Source organism: Lineus longissimus, chromosome 7 (genome assembly GCF_910592395.1).
Source record: "Lineus longissimus chromosome 7, tnLinLong1.2, whole genome shotgun sequence".
Lineage (NCBI taxonomy): Eukaryota > Metazoa > Nemertea > Pilidiophora > Heteronemertea > Lineidae > Lineus > Lineus longissimus.
The window spans coordinates 2,858,698-2,874,538 of NC_088314.1; the positions used below are offsets into that span (position 1 = coordinate 2,858,698).

Sequence of the window (15,841 nt, forward strand, 5' to 3'; positions counted from 1 at the left end):
CACAAATCTATTCGACAATCCATGAAGTACACTTGTCACTCACTAGAGGCTGACCAGCACAGCTTCACTTCTTTCACTTACGGTACGTAACAACATGAGACAGAAGGTTTAGAAAAACTGTGATTGTGATCAGAACAGTGGCGGTGAGACACAGTTGAGTTTATCAGTGATAATAACTCGATTAAGGATCTTCAGAGTCCTTGAATGCAACACTATTGGAATAAAAAACACCCTCCACCAAATCTGCACGTCTCAGGCTCAATCACTGTCATAAAGTACTCGACTGTAACTGATAGTTCTGATGGCTCAGCTATGATACTATTTTGATGACTCAATCCTGCTGTTCACCTTGTCAAAGGCTAAACTCAGCCAAAATTCACAGCTAATATTAGGCCTTCTTTTGCCCAACTCAGAATTTATTCAATCTTATGGATGACATCCCAGACTGACTTCATACAAAATTGTGCATGTGCTACTGAAAGACCCAACACTTGAAGACTACTTGACGCTAGAGCGGTTAGCAGCTGACCACAATAACTCACAAACTGAAGCTTTATTAGTTTTCTGCATTACAATATCACCAATGATACTATCAGAAATATAGTATTCACCTCTTGAGGATATCGGGGCTAACATGATTTGGTAGTGACTGCTTAAAGTCTTGCTCAGAATAACTGAAGTCACTATCTTCAGTAGGGAAGCTGCAATGTTAGAGAAGCAGAAGTCAACATTAAAACATGAATTCGAGGGGGATCTACAAAATGTAATATAGCAAGTATAATTCTTGTTGAGAAATTATTTTTTGTTTCGTTACAGATTACAGATTACAGTTTAAAGTTTAAATGATCTGAAGTCAACTTTATGATTTTCAAATAGATGAAATTGTTCACCTTCCAGCACGACTGGACAGATAGCAACAATTATTAATCAAATAATGAACGTTATAACTAGAATTTTACTTTCATTTAAAAGCAATGATAAAATTATAGTGAATAGAATTATATTGGTCTTTTAACAGAAGACTGGAATCAAGTAAGATAGATAGATACACCTGTAAGGAAGGGTGTGGAACAAATTTAGAAATACACTCAGAGATTCAATCTAAATACACACCCAGTTAGGAAGAAAAACTTTCTTTCTCAAGAAAATCTAACCACGGAAAGGATAGCAACAATTTGGATCAAGTTTATGTGACAGATCTTCTAAACATCTCTGCTGAAGATTGAAATCAACTCAATTTGCTAACCTATCACTTGAATGTTATAGCTTATGATAGAAAATGTATTCTAAACTTACTGAGAGATTATACATGTGGAACAGGTTTCTGAATAAACGTTTTGTTGGATAGACAATGCTATGTAACATTTATAAAGTTTAATAGATTAAAACCACCCAAATCAAAAATGTAAGGAAACACACCTCTGATAGAAAGCAGTATGGTAACTAAACATTAAAAGGCTTATATTATTCCATTCTCGAAAAAATACAATTTGACAGATCAAATCAGAATTTTAATTTTCAAGTTCAAAATCTCAGACAGATCAACTAAACATTCACATCACTCGACATTTCAAACATCACCTTATAACCGTATTGCATTCGGAAGTAATGGTAGGCGTGTAGATAAAGGTGTCCGAGTCAGACTCGAGAATATTTTCAAAAGCCCAACCGTTTGGGTAGAGATAATCATAGGGGTCGCCATAGTGGTACTTGCTAAACCATTCAAAGCTTGGGATCCTGGGTGGAAAGGTTGCAAAGATTAAAGCAATGACATCTGTGTATTGACTGTTTATTTGTACAAGCTGATCATAAATTTAATTTATTTATCATTAATTTGGAGCATGTCCATTTTTGAGTGATTCAATTGTGATGCAGTGAAGACATTTGTGAAAACAGATACACCACGGCAATACGAATGAGCTAAACACGCACTCAGTTTTTCAGAAAAATGTTTTGACAAATCATCTGAAATTCAAGTCCTCGGGGAAACTTTCAGTCATCCAAGTCATTACCTCTTTTCAAAAATCCTATAAGGAATATTCGAAAGAGACAGAAGCTGTTTTTATCTTACTTGAAGGGCAAAGTAGATGATTATGTATAAAGGGCTACATGTAGGCCTACTATTAACACTCACCACCCAATGATGTATATGTAGTTGGTCTACTTATGGGTAGGCTGCATGGCCTACTTATGAGTAGGCTGCATAACTGGCAACTTTGTCTGTTACAAAGAAGCATCAACAACACCTCCACCAGTTCAGATGTGTTTCTTCTGCAAGCCATACTGAGAGTGCAGCCTACTTGGCCAAAAAGAGCATGGGGAGCTTTCGCCCAGAAAGATTTTCCTTCAGGGTACATGTACGTATGCACAATGAATAATACAATCTGCATCAACATTATCTTCACTTTTTATACTGCACTGTTGTAGATTACAGTGAACTCACTGGTTCATCAAATTGATTATGCTAGTTCAGGTCCACAGTCCTCAATTTTATCTACCACAACAGGGATGGCAAGTCTATTGTCGACCAAAATCAGCACATTTAATTTGATAAACCTAAGTGGTCAAGATAGAACGGATTAGACAGCAAAAGACTCCCACCAAGAGAAGTAAACCCTTATCACTTACTCTCTGTAAACAAATGGACCTTTCTTCATCGTTCTCTCGCCTGACCGTGGGGTGTTAGGGTCCACGGCCTGGCCGAGACCGTTCCCTGTTGTCCCTAGAGAACGCATGGGTATCGTTTCCGGGGACTCCTGGCTGTCGGGTGATGGCACCTCGAGCGACATCGAGATCGGTTCAATGTTGTCAATAATTGGATCATTATCATTGGTGGACATGCTGGAAGGTAGAATTAGTGCAAGGTTTTTGGGAGAGGTTATTCGGCCACAACAGTTAACCTGTGGTACAACTCTGATTTCCAAATAAACAGGCATACATTATTCAATTATAAAATTTCTTCGACTTTTGAATGACATTTTGGCAAATTTAGGATCTAGCATTTGATTTAGAGATGTCACTTCTTTTCCAAAGGTTCAGGTATTTATCAGAGAGAGGAATAGAGTGCTACTCAGGAAGACAAAGTGTGTATCATTTTTTTAAATTTTGAGTTGTGAGAAAAGATGCCTTTTTTCAAGGTCTTTTTTAGAACTGTCCACTTTTGCAGCCATATTTGTTATGGGTAGAAAAACATTCAACTCTGGAGTTGTGAGAAACTTTTTAGGGTGGATGCAAGAATAAATGTTAAAGATTGAACTTAAAACAGTTAGAAAATTTAATACCGAGAGAGGAAGGAACAGAAAGAAAAACTTTGATAGTTGTTTGAAATCATGCAAATGTATGTATACGTTCTTTGAGAAGAATTATGCACAACAGCAAGAGTTCATGATGATAACCAGCTAGGTTCTCTTTCAAAAGAAAATAATGTAGTTGGGTTGAATTTGGAACTTTTGGCATGCCTAATAAACCTTTTAGAACTTCTTATTAATCGGGATGTAAAATTATGGTTAGTGTTAATCATTTAACAAATCATCAAAATGGTATCAAATTTGTCATTTGTTGAGATGCCGGTGCTAGGAATGGGGTACCAAGACAAATGCAGACTACTAATTATTATTTGTGTCAAAGCATGCTGTTCTCATTTTTAAAACTATCACTATTGCATCACTAAATATCCCTAAAACTTGAAATGTGAAAAAATACTGACAATTATTCACTATTTTTGACAAAAGATACAATGTGCAATTCTTCTGAACTGTAAGGCTGACATTATTAGAACAGTTATCATAATTCATATCCCTGCTCTGAAAGATCTGTTTGTAATGTGAACCAAAGAGGAAAAATCCAACCTAACTGGACCCATTTCTTTTTCTGAATATAATTGTTTGTGCCTTCATGTACCCTTCCTAAAGAAGCTGTCAACTGCATCGGAAGTGCACATTCTACCCTGCAGCACCCTCTATACACCTACCTTGAACGGCTTAACCTCCTCGGATCACTCTCAAGCGACGTCACTGGTGACAACCGCTGCAGTGGTAATGGCGAGGGGGAGCGATTCATGGCGTTGCGATAATCAACGTTGAGGTGGTTGTATGAGGACGTGGGAGATTCGACTTTCCCATTATTTAGGGAGTTCTGCGGTGAGGCGTTTGGATGCATATTTGGTGCATTGAGTGAGTTCGTTGGTGACACCTTCTTGTGTGGCTGGGTGTGGTTCACGTGGAGAGAGTTGCTACGATTTGGTGAGTTCAAGTTCGGCGCTTGGTTGCGCCCAAATGCTGACATAACGCTGCCAAACAGGCTGTGATTTCGCTGCGAGAAAAGAGAAGTTGATCAAAACGCTATAAAAATGTTTTGCTCTGGAACCAATGAACATTAGGTTACTGTAAGAAGACTGACCTACCATAAACTTTCCTAAATCCAGTGGAAGTTTCTGCGGGCATCAAATCCAGTGAATTAGAGAAATCGAAACTCCAGAGGTCATTCAATTCAGCTACGATTAACAGTAATTTCAATATTATTTTGTATTGTGTTGGTGCAATTAAACTACCCTATTGAACAAATAAATAACTAAATTATTGAATAAATCTAAATATTCAAGAAAAGAATCATTGAAAGTGCAAGAAAGAAAGAGTATGATTAAAATTGTTATGATTCAACATCACTTCTTTGTTGAAAGTTTATCTTGAGATTTTTTCCTCAAAATTATTCCTCGAAATAGTTTTTACAACAAAGATAAATGGCAAGTAAATAAGCACAAATAAGAGAATGATCTCAGTTATAACACAGTTTAGAAAGGAGCCGCTAACCCCATACTTTTTTCTTTGTTCAGGTTTTTCAATGCTCCTTCAAGGACTTTAAATCAGACTGGCAGAAGTTGAAAAAATGTCCATATTTTGTGTGCTGTCACACATGCATGTGAATCAGTACTGTAACAGGGTTAGGTATGCACATGTGTAACTGGGTACAAAACCTAGAAAGTCTGTTCCAACTACGGGTCGATTGCGGCACTGAATCAAAGTCCACAAAGAAGTATCATTGCAGTGCTCTACAACTACAATCCTGATAGGTGGTAACATTTTGACAATAGGCTTAGGATACACTTCACCACCCGAGATACTCCACTGAGGGTGGAACAGAGGAGGGTATACGTTTACCATAATTGACATGTTTCCAAAAGGTAATTGATACAGGGTTCACAGCAAGATACATTTAAACTGACATTAAAAGTTCACAATTAGAGAGTGATTAATACATAAATGGTATCAGAGTTCCAATTGGCAAGTATTTTAATGATGAAATATATCCACAAAATGCCATTCAAATCAAATGATTTCCTGTTGACAATAACCAGCACAATTCTAGTGTGCTTTTGACCACAGAACATCTGTAAATCAACTGACATACAACCGTTTTACTGATTCATTTACCTCCCTTATGTGTTTAACAGCAAGTCTAAGTCAAGGAGTGTGCTAAAGATTACAACAGATTTTGGCCAACGGTTTTTCAAAAACTTTTGATGTCTTGAACAACTGCATTCATCAGAAGATATCCAGGAGTTCAAATTGATTTTGAAATTTATGTTCCGAGCAACCAATAAATTTTATTCAGCAATGCTACCTCTGCTTACGCTGAGGACAAGTTTCGAAGACACTTTTTTGTTTCCAACTTCGTGTAAAATATAGAAACATTATACATCATGTTTGTCAGATGGATATAAACATTAAACAAAACAGCCTTGGAGTACAACACAAATATATCAAAGTATAAAAATATGGCTGTTCCAACAAAGGTTTTCTCCCATCCTCTGGAAACCTTTCCTGAGCAATGCATGTTCGGCATCCATAACAGGATTTCCTGTGACAACAAGAATCTACACGTATTCTACAACACTAAAACAGCAGGTTAATAAAAGACCATCGTTCTTACCAACTTCTCACTTATTTCAGGAAGATTTAGTGGTTTTTTTGGACACTGTTCCGGATAAGAAAACAAATGTTATTCATGACACATGATTTCGAATTTAGAGTTTTAGATAGAGTTGTAGATCCATCCTTTGTTGCATTTGTGTGGCACATATGACCATTGAAGTCATGCTTTTAAGCTACCATACTAGTTTTTTAGCATCATGCTCGAATCAGGATGATAAACAAGTTCTGAGGTGTCACAGCTGAAAGTATCCTAATAACTTACAATCAAACTCCACGAGTTTTGTTAATCAATATATAATTATTGCTTTTAGGTGAAATTAAAAATTTCTCTGCTGAATCCTTTTCAGTTTTGAATCTTTTTCAAAAAGTATCGAGAACGAATATTTATGATGCCAAATCCAGACATTATTGTAACCAGTGACACTTCATTGAGTCTTTTAGCCCAAAGTTTTACTTCACATCAATCAAGTTTACACAAAGTATCATTGTCATATCCTTATGAAACATTTCAGTACTATACATAGCATTGATCGTCTTTTAACACTTTCCAGCAGAGATTTTAAGTAAATCTGAAGTAAAATCAAATTGTCTTCACTATGTGCTAAGTGTTTAGACACTCGTGAACATTTTATTTTGGGGTGTTGCAGAAAAAGGTAAAAATTGTGGTAAATTGAAAAGTGCCAACTGTGCTTGTTTAATGCAACAAAGAAATTGAAGTGGATTGGTAAAGTGAGACAGTTGAACACTGGGAGAAAGAGTAGAAATGAAGTCAAACAGATTTTTCAGGAAATACTTCTGCGAAATTGCCCAACAGTTCCCCAATGAGAACATTGTATTTCACCATAAAGCAAGCTAAACCTTATTTTAGAAAGTACCCTGTCTCTCAATCTTGTCAAAAGACATTCAAGAAACGACATGTACCATGACTGTCAAGGGCATAACTACACTGGTCAAAAGTAACATCTGCAACCCACAACATGCATACAGCTAGATAGGTTACATTTGACTAGAACTGTTTAAGGGATGCCCCTTGTGGTGTATGGTTTCTGACTTCACATAATCACACTCCTTCTACCAGGTTCTTCCAAATCAGACAGTAAGACAAAACAGACAAGTGTATCGATGATTTAACCTGCGATGAGACAAGTTAGATAGTTAGTGGTTAGTATGGTCGTTTATGCCAAGGGGCTAAAGAACTCCCATGCAGATCTAGTCTACATCCTCTATTGTGCAAAGGACCCTACATAATAAGGTGCTGAGGACCCTATTCAGTGAGGTGCAAATGACCCTACCTAGCATTGTTCTTTGGGGACCCTACGTAGTGAGGTGCAATTGACCCTAGGAAGGTATGCTAGGTTAGAATCGAGGCAAGTTCAGTGCACCTTATAATCAATGCTGCTAGAGGTGGCACAATAAGGTCATCCCTCAAAAGGCCATAGATACCACTCCCAGTGCAAACTGTCCTAAGGCCTACCAACCAAAACCATGTCAAGGTATTCACTCGGATAGTTTACTGGGTTATTAGGGTTGAAGAATGCAAAACTGATAAAAGATAGTGAAATATCTTTGAAGAGAAAATTTAGCCAAAATAATTCCAAACCTGAATACATGCTATATGTTGAACATGGGTTTGTGGCTTCACATGTATATGTGTGTTGTGTAAAATGTATGCAGATGCAAGGTTGTGGTATTTTTTGGGTGGGAACCATGCTTAGTTGGAAAATAAAATCTGAGAGCTCATGCAAATAAATCAAGTCATGCAGTTTTCTATCCAAGTTTGAAATAAATAAAATACATTTCATATGTTTATCCAGTTTTCGTTGCTCTGTACCTTATTGCTTTTGGGCTTATTTAAAAAATACTACAATACACTCAACAAAGTCATGTTTATTCTGATTGAAAACTATTCATAAGTAACTATAAAGAAAGAAAAAACTCATTGCTAGAAAGTAATGTCTAAAAGAAAGTCAAAAGTGCAAAAGTTATCAAGTCATTCAAAATAGTTCGAATCCAAATGGGCAAAATGAAAAGTCAAATAGAATGTCTCCTATTTATCTTATTTCTGTCCGATTCCCAAATGGCATAGAATCACCATAAACCGTACTGGTCAAAGGCAACATCCCTGCACGTGCACAGAATACAGTGGAACACGTTTTTGCATTCAAAAATACCTGATTGTGAGTTGCTTGGTGAAGCATTTCAGTTCTGGGAACTTTCGATGCAAGTATGCACATGATGCAGAGTTGCACGAATGTTGCACGCAACTTGTGATGTTACTTTTGACCACATCTGTACTGGTACTAGTTCCTATTTTCAACGGAATGCACAGTCAAACCCACAAACAGGGCTTTAAGCAGACAACATTTCACTCAGATGAGACCACTCAGTTCAAGTACATTCATGTGCATTGTCGCACACAGTTCATACAATGATTCACACCAACCTGGCTTGAAGCAGATGGTGTCACTCCAGTACATGATTATTGATGAAAGTAGCATAAACAGAATACAGTACAACTGATATTCCTTCCAACCTTGCAATAAAACAGATGCCATTTTATGAGAACGTCTTATTCTGAAGCGGAACAAGGTTTAGTGTAAAATATGGGTGGAGCCAGACTGGTGGTTTGGGTCGGGGATCGGAGCTACGACATGGGCACAACAGCACGTGCAGAAATAAGCGGAGACCAGGAGAGCATGCTAACCATCTCATCACGAGCAGTGCAAACAACAAATTCAACCCACTTTTTCATCTTTGGCAACAACTCTCATTTTAACCCACTTAGGCATCGATAAGATCAGAGCACAAGTATTATAAGCACTGCTAGAGATTGAGATGCCAAAAGAAACCCTACTAAAAAGCATCAAGCATTGCAGAAATCAAAGCAGATAGAGATAAATTGTCACTGGTGCAGGACATAACAAGACTATCAAAGTCCTTTACCCTATGCATAGGTTCTTCAAAATCACGATCTGGGAATTCGTCTTCGTCTAAGTTCCCAGAAATGGCACGTCGAATTTCGGGTCCTAGATCATGCACTGCACGCAGTCCAGCCTAACCAAAGAATAAAAGCAGAGCTAAATTAAACAGAACGCCAGACTAAACACAGGTACATGGTCTACACTCGGGCACCAGAACACCAAGTGCAAAATGTTGACTGTGTAAGGGGTCACCGCTCCATGAATGACGTCATCGCAACCCCCAAATTATTCTTTTAGGCTGTTGCAGTTGGAAACACACTGGAACATAGATATCACTTTCACTGTCGATACCAAGTTTCACTGCCAATACCAAGTTTCACTGCCAATACCAAGTTTCAACTTAGGATATTGCCAGCTGGCTTCCTAGCTGTTGCCAGGATAGTGGGGCCTTTTCTAAAGTGAAACATATCGAGACGACATCAAACATCCATTCCGTGTTAACAGTACTCTGAAAGAGTGATGCTTGAAGCTTGCACCAGTAATTGTAGTGTGTCAGTTTGTGACGAGGCAAACACATTACCCAATCGATACTAACGGAATTCTGCCTCCAAACTGCTTGCACAGATGGCCATCCCTGTACTGCCGGCAATCTTTGGAGAAAGGAAATTCAGTACAAAGTTTTTTATGGGGAGCTCAAAGCTGACTTGACACATATTCCAAGAGCGAAGTACCAAGAACTCAATCTCAGCAGTGACAATACATATCACGTGCTGGAAGAGTTAGCAATCCCCTTCATTGACTTCACAGGAGAAATTGGTCAAGAACAGGCAACCAACACTCTGCAAAATAGTCAGCCTCATTTGTAACAAGTCAGTGTTAGAAATCCAAATGTAAGAAATGGCAATGTAGGGTTTAACGTTTATACTGATTTTTGTTGAGGAGAATGTGTACCGAGTCATTCATGGAAGAAGTGTTATTGGCGCTGTGAAACTTAGTTTTCGCTTCTGAAAAAAATGATGGAAACTTAAGACATTATCCGGATAAAAGTGTTGATTAAACTTTTTCATAGGGACTGGGGTACCCAAAATTACAACCTGAAATAAATGCTTCCAACAACAAAATCAACTAATACATCATACTAACAACAATTAAAAGTAGCGAAGGCGATAAGTTTGTATGTTTTTACTTTCACTGATAAAATACTATGATGATTGAAGTTTTGCATAAATTTTGATTCACTTCCGTTTAAGAGACAGTTTTGGGTTAGATGTCAACAATACCCAACATCGTCTTTCAAAAAGTTTCAATTAAATGATGAAATTTTGAATAGCTTCCTCCAAATAAGCAGACAGGATACATGTAAGAATAGAGAACCACCACCACCAAATCAATGACACAGTGCAGAGTAAGAATAGAACCCCTTTTCACATGCACCATTTATCGGTTGACAACAAGACAGACCAAGACGAGGATTATAGGGGAAGAATTCACTCAATATGGGACTTGTCAATCCGTTACAAAGAGCCTGACAACAGCAGTCCCAGTGCCCACCAAATCACGCAATACTCAATTGATCATGTGCCGGAGTGTGATTTTTTGCACTGCCAGCCTGCTGTCATCGGCCTTGAACAGAAGTGTCTAGTTTTGTATTCCCACATAATTTAAAGGGCATTATCTCAACAAAAACTTTCTAAAAGTTGAGCTTGATTTTTGGATTATCAATGCAGGGGCATACCATCACTAAAGACATATTTTACAGCTGAAATTAAAGAGTTTGTTAATGTAATGACAAAATGTTCTTTATCTTATATGTATATCAGTACCCGACCGTACTTTATCTAATGATAGGACCATGCATCTTTCACCAGAACCGTGATCAATCTCACACAAGCGCCAACACCAAGAGGGAAAAGGTGTTCTGACCCTATACAAACATCTACCAGGAAGATTGACAGGTTCCTGAGACCACAAACAAACAGCAGAAAGCACTGCTCAAAGATTCCTACAGATAGATCAGCACAAATCACCATCGCACCTAAAAGCAAACACAGGGGTGGTTTTTTGGGGAAGGCATCTTGCCATTTTTAACCAAAAGTGAACTCTCCATAACATGTTGAGAAGCCTGGTCCTGTACGGCCTATCATGACAACAGAGGTCATATCAACAACTTTGAAAGTAGGCCTAGCACAGATGATGTTTTTTAAGACAAATGAAAAAGAAAAATTCAAGTCCCCTTAAAATTACCCACAAGTTATGGCTCAGAATATGAGATAACTGGAGGCCTGATCAAAGTCAGCGTTTCCGTGACAGAAAGTGTTATAGAGTGTTAACTTAACTCGTACCGTGTTTTCTTGGAAGGTTCCCAAAGACAATTCCAAAACAAAACCTTATCTAAGAACTGAAGTTGAGCAAGCCAAGATGGAAATCGGCATAGCACCTAGGCTGGATTAAGAAAGGACAAACCTGACGTGGTGCAGAGCAGGTCTGTAACAAGTGACTGATCATGTGACACTTTCACCAGGGTCATGCTGCAATTAGACGAATATTACCACTTAGCTTTTTTCAGCCGTTTGATTCTTTATTGCAGCAGTCAATTGACAAGGATATGTTTAGCTTTATTGACCACAGCTTTAGTAATGTACATGTAGGAGAAAAACGGACTTTGGTAAGAAAGCAACACTTTTCAAAGAATCAACCTCTCCACTACCGGTACATGACGAATTGGAACGACCGTTAGTCAGACTGAACGATTTACGTTTATAGCTGATACCTAAACCAACAGACAGAATGACCAACAGGGCCAATCTAAATTGTTCACTGAAGAGACCGCAGCGAGAACAACGCATTCCACCCCAACTCCTTTAAATTTTCCAAGCATTTCCAAGAAGATTTCCCATGCAACATTCAAGAGCTGCTTTATTCCTCCAATATGTTTTCTACCAATGAAGTTCCAAGGCCAGAAATTTTATCCTTGCCAAGTATCATGCACCCATGACCTCAGACATTCAACTTACCCCAATATTTTATGCTGCCAGCTCATATTGAGGTCTCCCACATCTGACGAGACACCGCCCTTCGGAATGAATACATAATGCTGGGCTTTCTTGGTTGGTTCTAGGCAGAAATTTCAATTATTTTGAAGAATAGCCACCAAGAAGGTTCTACTTTTGCCATTAGAGTAGGCCTAGATCATGCAACCCTTGCCAAGCAATGTGTTAGAGCCATTAAGAATCCTACTTAAAATATAAGCTTATAAGCTGAAGCAATAAACCATATTATCAAATTTTGTATTTATGAGAAAAACAACTATAACGTTTTGATTGCCTGAATCTAACTGGTACTTGGGATACTGAACTGAAATGATCGCCAACTAGAAACAGTTCAATCAAACCAGAATGAAAGCACCTGACCGCACCACAACTACAATGAATCATCTGCTGCATAGCTGAGACCACAGGATTCAAAACGAATGAACCCTAGAAAGTGACATCAACAAAACTCTATGATAACCAGTCCTGCCACAACATCCCCGGACCAACCAGCTGCTTTACTTTATTGTCTCAAACGCATCTCACATTAAGCATCTCAACATAAGTTGCTCTCACGTTTCCCTCTCCCACCCCTAAAACTAAAATCCACTTTTCAAATTTCCCAATTGAAAAAATGTATTCTCTTAACACTGCTGACCCTGCCCAGTAATAGTGTTTTTCCCAGTAATGAGGAATACAATTCGATATGCAACAACAAATGAAATGGGGAGGTTTTGTGCAGGGGAGAGGACCACTAGACCAATCACCAGACCACAGAAGGGAACACTACGATCTAACACAGCTAAACACACCGCCAACAAATTTGCCACATTATCAATTTCAAATATCTATCTATCTTTCAAAAATATCATAGTCACATAGGGAGCAAATGGAGAAAAAAACTTTTCTCGTCTAATGAATAAGTTGTAATACTGAAAGTTTTCCTACGGGGTATTCTTTAGATGACATTTTATAAAATGGTAACTTGGAACAAATGATGTGTTCTGGGGCAATTTCATTGGCTGCGATAGTAATCCCACCAGATGGTTCTAATAGGCCCAAATTAAGCACCAATCAAAACTAACGGACTGCTCTAACTAGATGCTTGGATAATCGTAACTGACGAGAATCCAAATAGTCGCAACTTCTAACACTGACAAAAATATATAAGGCGACCAAAAACATCTCTTGATACAGCTCGCTTATATATTTTTGATACTTCTAAGAATGCCTGAAATGTGAGGCTCCAACCATCACGGAAGATTCAGTCACTATATACAGGGTGTGTCAGAGAAAATGACCATCTACGTGACCTTCAGAAGGTCATTTAAGCAATGACCTTCCCAGCATCAAGGTCATTATGTAACATGAGGTTGTGGGTGTCATGTCTATCATCAATTAGCCATCATCACAGAACAAGTAAAAGATGAAAACAGCACAGAACCTGAACAAAGCTGGTCAAAATTATGGGCCATAAATCATACTGAAATGTTATCAAGACCTAAAATGAAAACTGTCTTTTTTCATCGATTTTAACTTGACCAACAACAAAATCTCATTGTGACTGATATTCATCCACCAGTAAAGGGGTTTGTGCAGCGTAGGGTTACACCAAGAGGGAGCATAAAAAGGCCATCTTACCTGAAGGTGCTAATGAAAAAAAATTGATAGGATTGAAGGTGCCTGATAGTCCAAAGGCTTTAAATTAGCTAGACTGTTAATCAAGTGTTGTAGTAGATGCTAATCTCTAGAGCCTTTATGCCACTTCCAAATGGTGATTGGGGCCAAATACCAACTACAGTCTGTCCTGGATTGTCTGTGTTCTTTACAATATGTCACTCAAGTTGGATTGAATGATGAGTTATGTAATGGAAATACAAAATTTCTATAGAGCCCTTTCAGCAGAATGATTTCCATTCAACATAGTCAAGGGACCCTTCAACCTTTTGTCTACAGCTTTCAAGTGAAGCAGACTCTAAGTAAAATGATCCCACAGTGACCACCCTGTATGTTATAGTGTTAGGTCCACCAATCAATTATGTTATAAACAGTGAGAACAAAACAGCATTTTAAGTTATCAACAACAAAATTTAGATTCAAACCAAGTTGAAATATAGCCATTTTACAAATACACTGACAATCTGAAGAGTGTACGAGTGTAAGAGGGAGTTCTACTTAACTTCCTTCCCAGTGTCCTATTCATTTAAGTTTTGGGAAAAAGTCAACTTGCTTTGAATCTAATGAGAAACATGTACATACATGTATGATCACCACAAATAGGCAAATACATCTACAGGTTCCTTAGAAAACAAACTTCCAACATTTTTTACCATCATAGCTAGTTTTTAGTTGAATTTCACATCGTAATCTGACTGAATTAGAAAACATCACAATTAGAGATAGAATACTTAAAGGGAGAGTCACCTGAAGGGCATTGGTGTGTTCGTGACCCATCTGCATCTTCTGCATTGCCTCTTTCCGTTTCTTGAACCGACGGAAGTAATCCTGAATGAGGAAAGTTGCATAGAATTTCCCGACGGTGACATCATCATCCCCTGAAATGACAAGATTTGAATACCCGCATTAAGAAGAGTTTGAGCAGTGATAATAACTATCGAATCAGAAAACTTCACACCATCCAACAACACCAAACATGCACGCAGAGAGAAGTTTGAATGCCTGTATCTAAATTTATCGAAATACAAGAAGTTCTTAAAAATTTTAAAATTTGATTTCAGTTGCACAAGATGGATATATAGGAATGCAGGTGACATGATTATGAGGGTGACATGACTGTACAGTTCAAGCAACCCTACAGTACCCTAGACCTATCAAATCCAAATCCGTATGCTACTCACGCCTTTCTTTCTTCCTCTTCTTCTTCTTCTCCTTGTTCTTTCTTAGTGGCATGAAGCTCACCAAAGTGAACATGTTAATCATGGCGACTACACTTCACTAATATAAGAAAATCACTCTTTTGTTCAAGACCAGCACTTTCTCAAAGAGAGCACAACTTTTCATAAATATCGAATTCCTCAATACTGCTTTCAATGTGACACATCTCAGGCAAGAGAAGGGAGTTAAATGGCCAATTGCTAAGAGTCAGTAGACTTTACTTTCAGCAGATTCAGGATACCCTGAATTCTGTGAATCAGTTTCCAAATGGTGCAAATTGTATCCATACCGACAAAATAAATATCCGATGCTGAATGAATACCTTGCCAAGAAAGAGATGGACAACAACAAGACAAGACAACTATCCATTGATTGTAGTCAATCCATGAACTATTCCAGTGAAACCGGAGCTGAAGATTTGAAGAACTGTTCCTATTCTTGTGAAAGGTTTGCCAATTAATCTCAGGTAGTCCTAAATTTGATCAGATACGATTCTTGATACTATCATATCTGTCTAAACAGCCTGAATGATGTATGAGAAGGTGAAGCAGGCCTATAAACTGGCTTAATTGCTATGCATGCCCACCAAAGGTGAAACGAACCTTTTAAACACATGCAGGCCTAGGAAATATAACTTAAGGTTTCCTATCAGGAATCTTCACTTTTAAATTTGATTAAAAGACAACCATCAAGTCACGAATCAGGCTTGCCAAGTCCTCAAAATGACACGTAAAACTTCGATGCTGACCCAGAGTGTCCCAAATTCCTCCTTCACAAACTACTTTGGTGTTTTAGGAATTCTTTTGCAAACTTGATATTTGTGGCCTTAGTTAACCTTGTAACAGCATGGGTTGCAGGTGAGCCCAATGTAGCATATTGGCAACTACCTCCGGCCTGGTGTTAGAGACAGGCGTAAACATTCCAAGCATATTTACTTTGAGGCAATTAGGGAGATTTAAGACTTGAAGCTGTTTATAATTAGTAGAAATCATCATAGCCCTCCGACCATAAGTCAGTGTTATAGGTAATCAGTGAAGTCGATATTATCCTCGTAAAATTTGATATA

General features: G+C 38.1%; 1 protein-coding gene across 25 annotated transcripts in view; it reads right to left on the minus strand.

The window, feature by feature from the left end:
* The window catches only part of LOC135490614 (muscle calcium channel subunit alpha-1-like), a 101,651-nt gene that overhangs the window by 12,964 nt on the left and 72,846 nt on the right, over window positions 1-15,841 (minus strand). For 14 of the 25 annotated variants that reach the window (XM_064775871.1, XM_064775866.1, XM_064775867.1 and 11 more), the window contains 6 exons: window positions 14,305-14,435; window positions 8,874-8,984; window positions 5,929-5,973; window positions 3,971-4,311; window positions 2,629-2,841; window positions 612-701 (listed from right to left, as the gene is read on the minus strand). In XM_064775871.1, the coding sequence (XP_064631941.1) occupies window positions 612-701; window positions 2,629-2,841; window positions 3,971-4,311; window positions 5,929-5,973; window positions 8,874-8,984; window positions 14,305-14,435 (931 nt within the window). The remainder of the gene's footprint in view (window positions 1-611; window positions 702-2,628; window positions 2,842-3,970; window positions 4,312-5,928; window positions 5,974-8,873; window positions 8,985-14,304; window positions 14,436-15,841) is intronic. The other 11 variants (XM_064775884.1, XM_064775885.1, XM_064775883.1 and 8 more) reach the window with 5 other exon arrangements.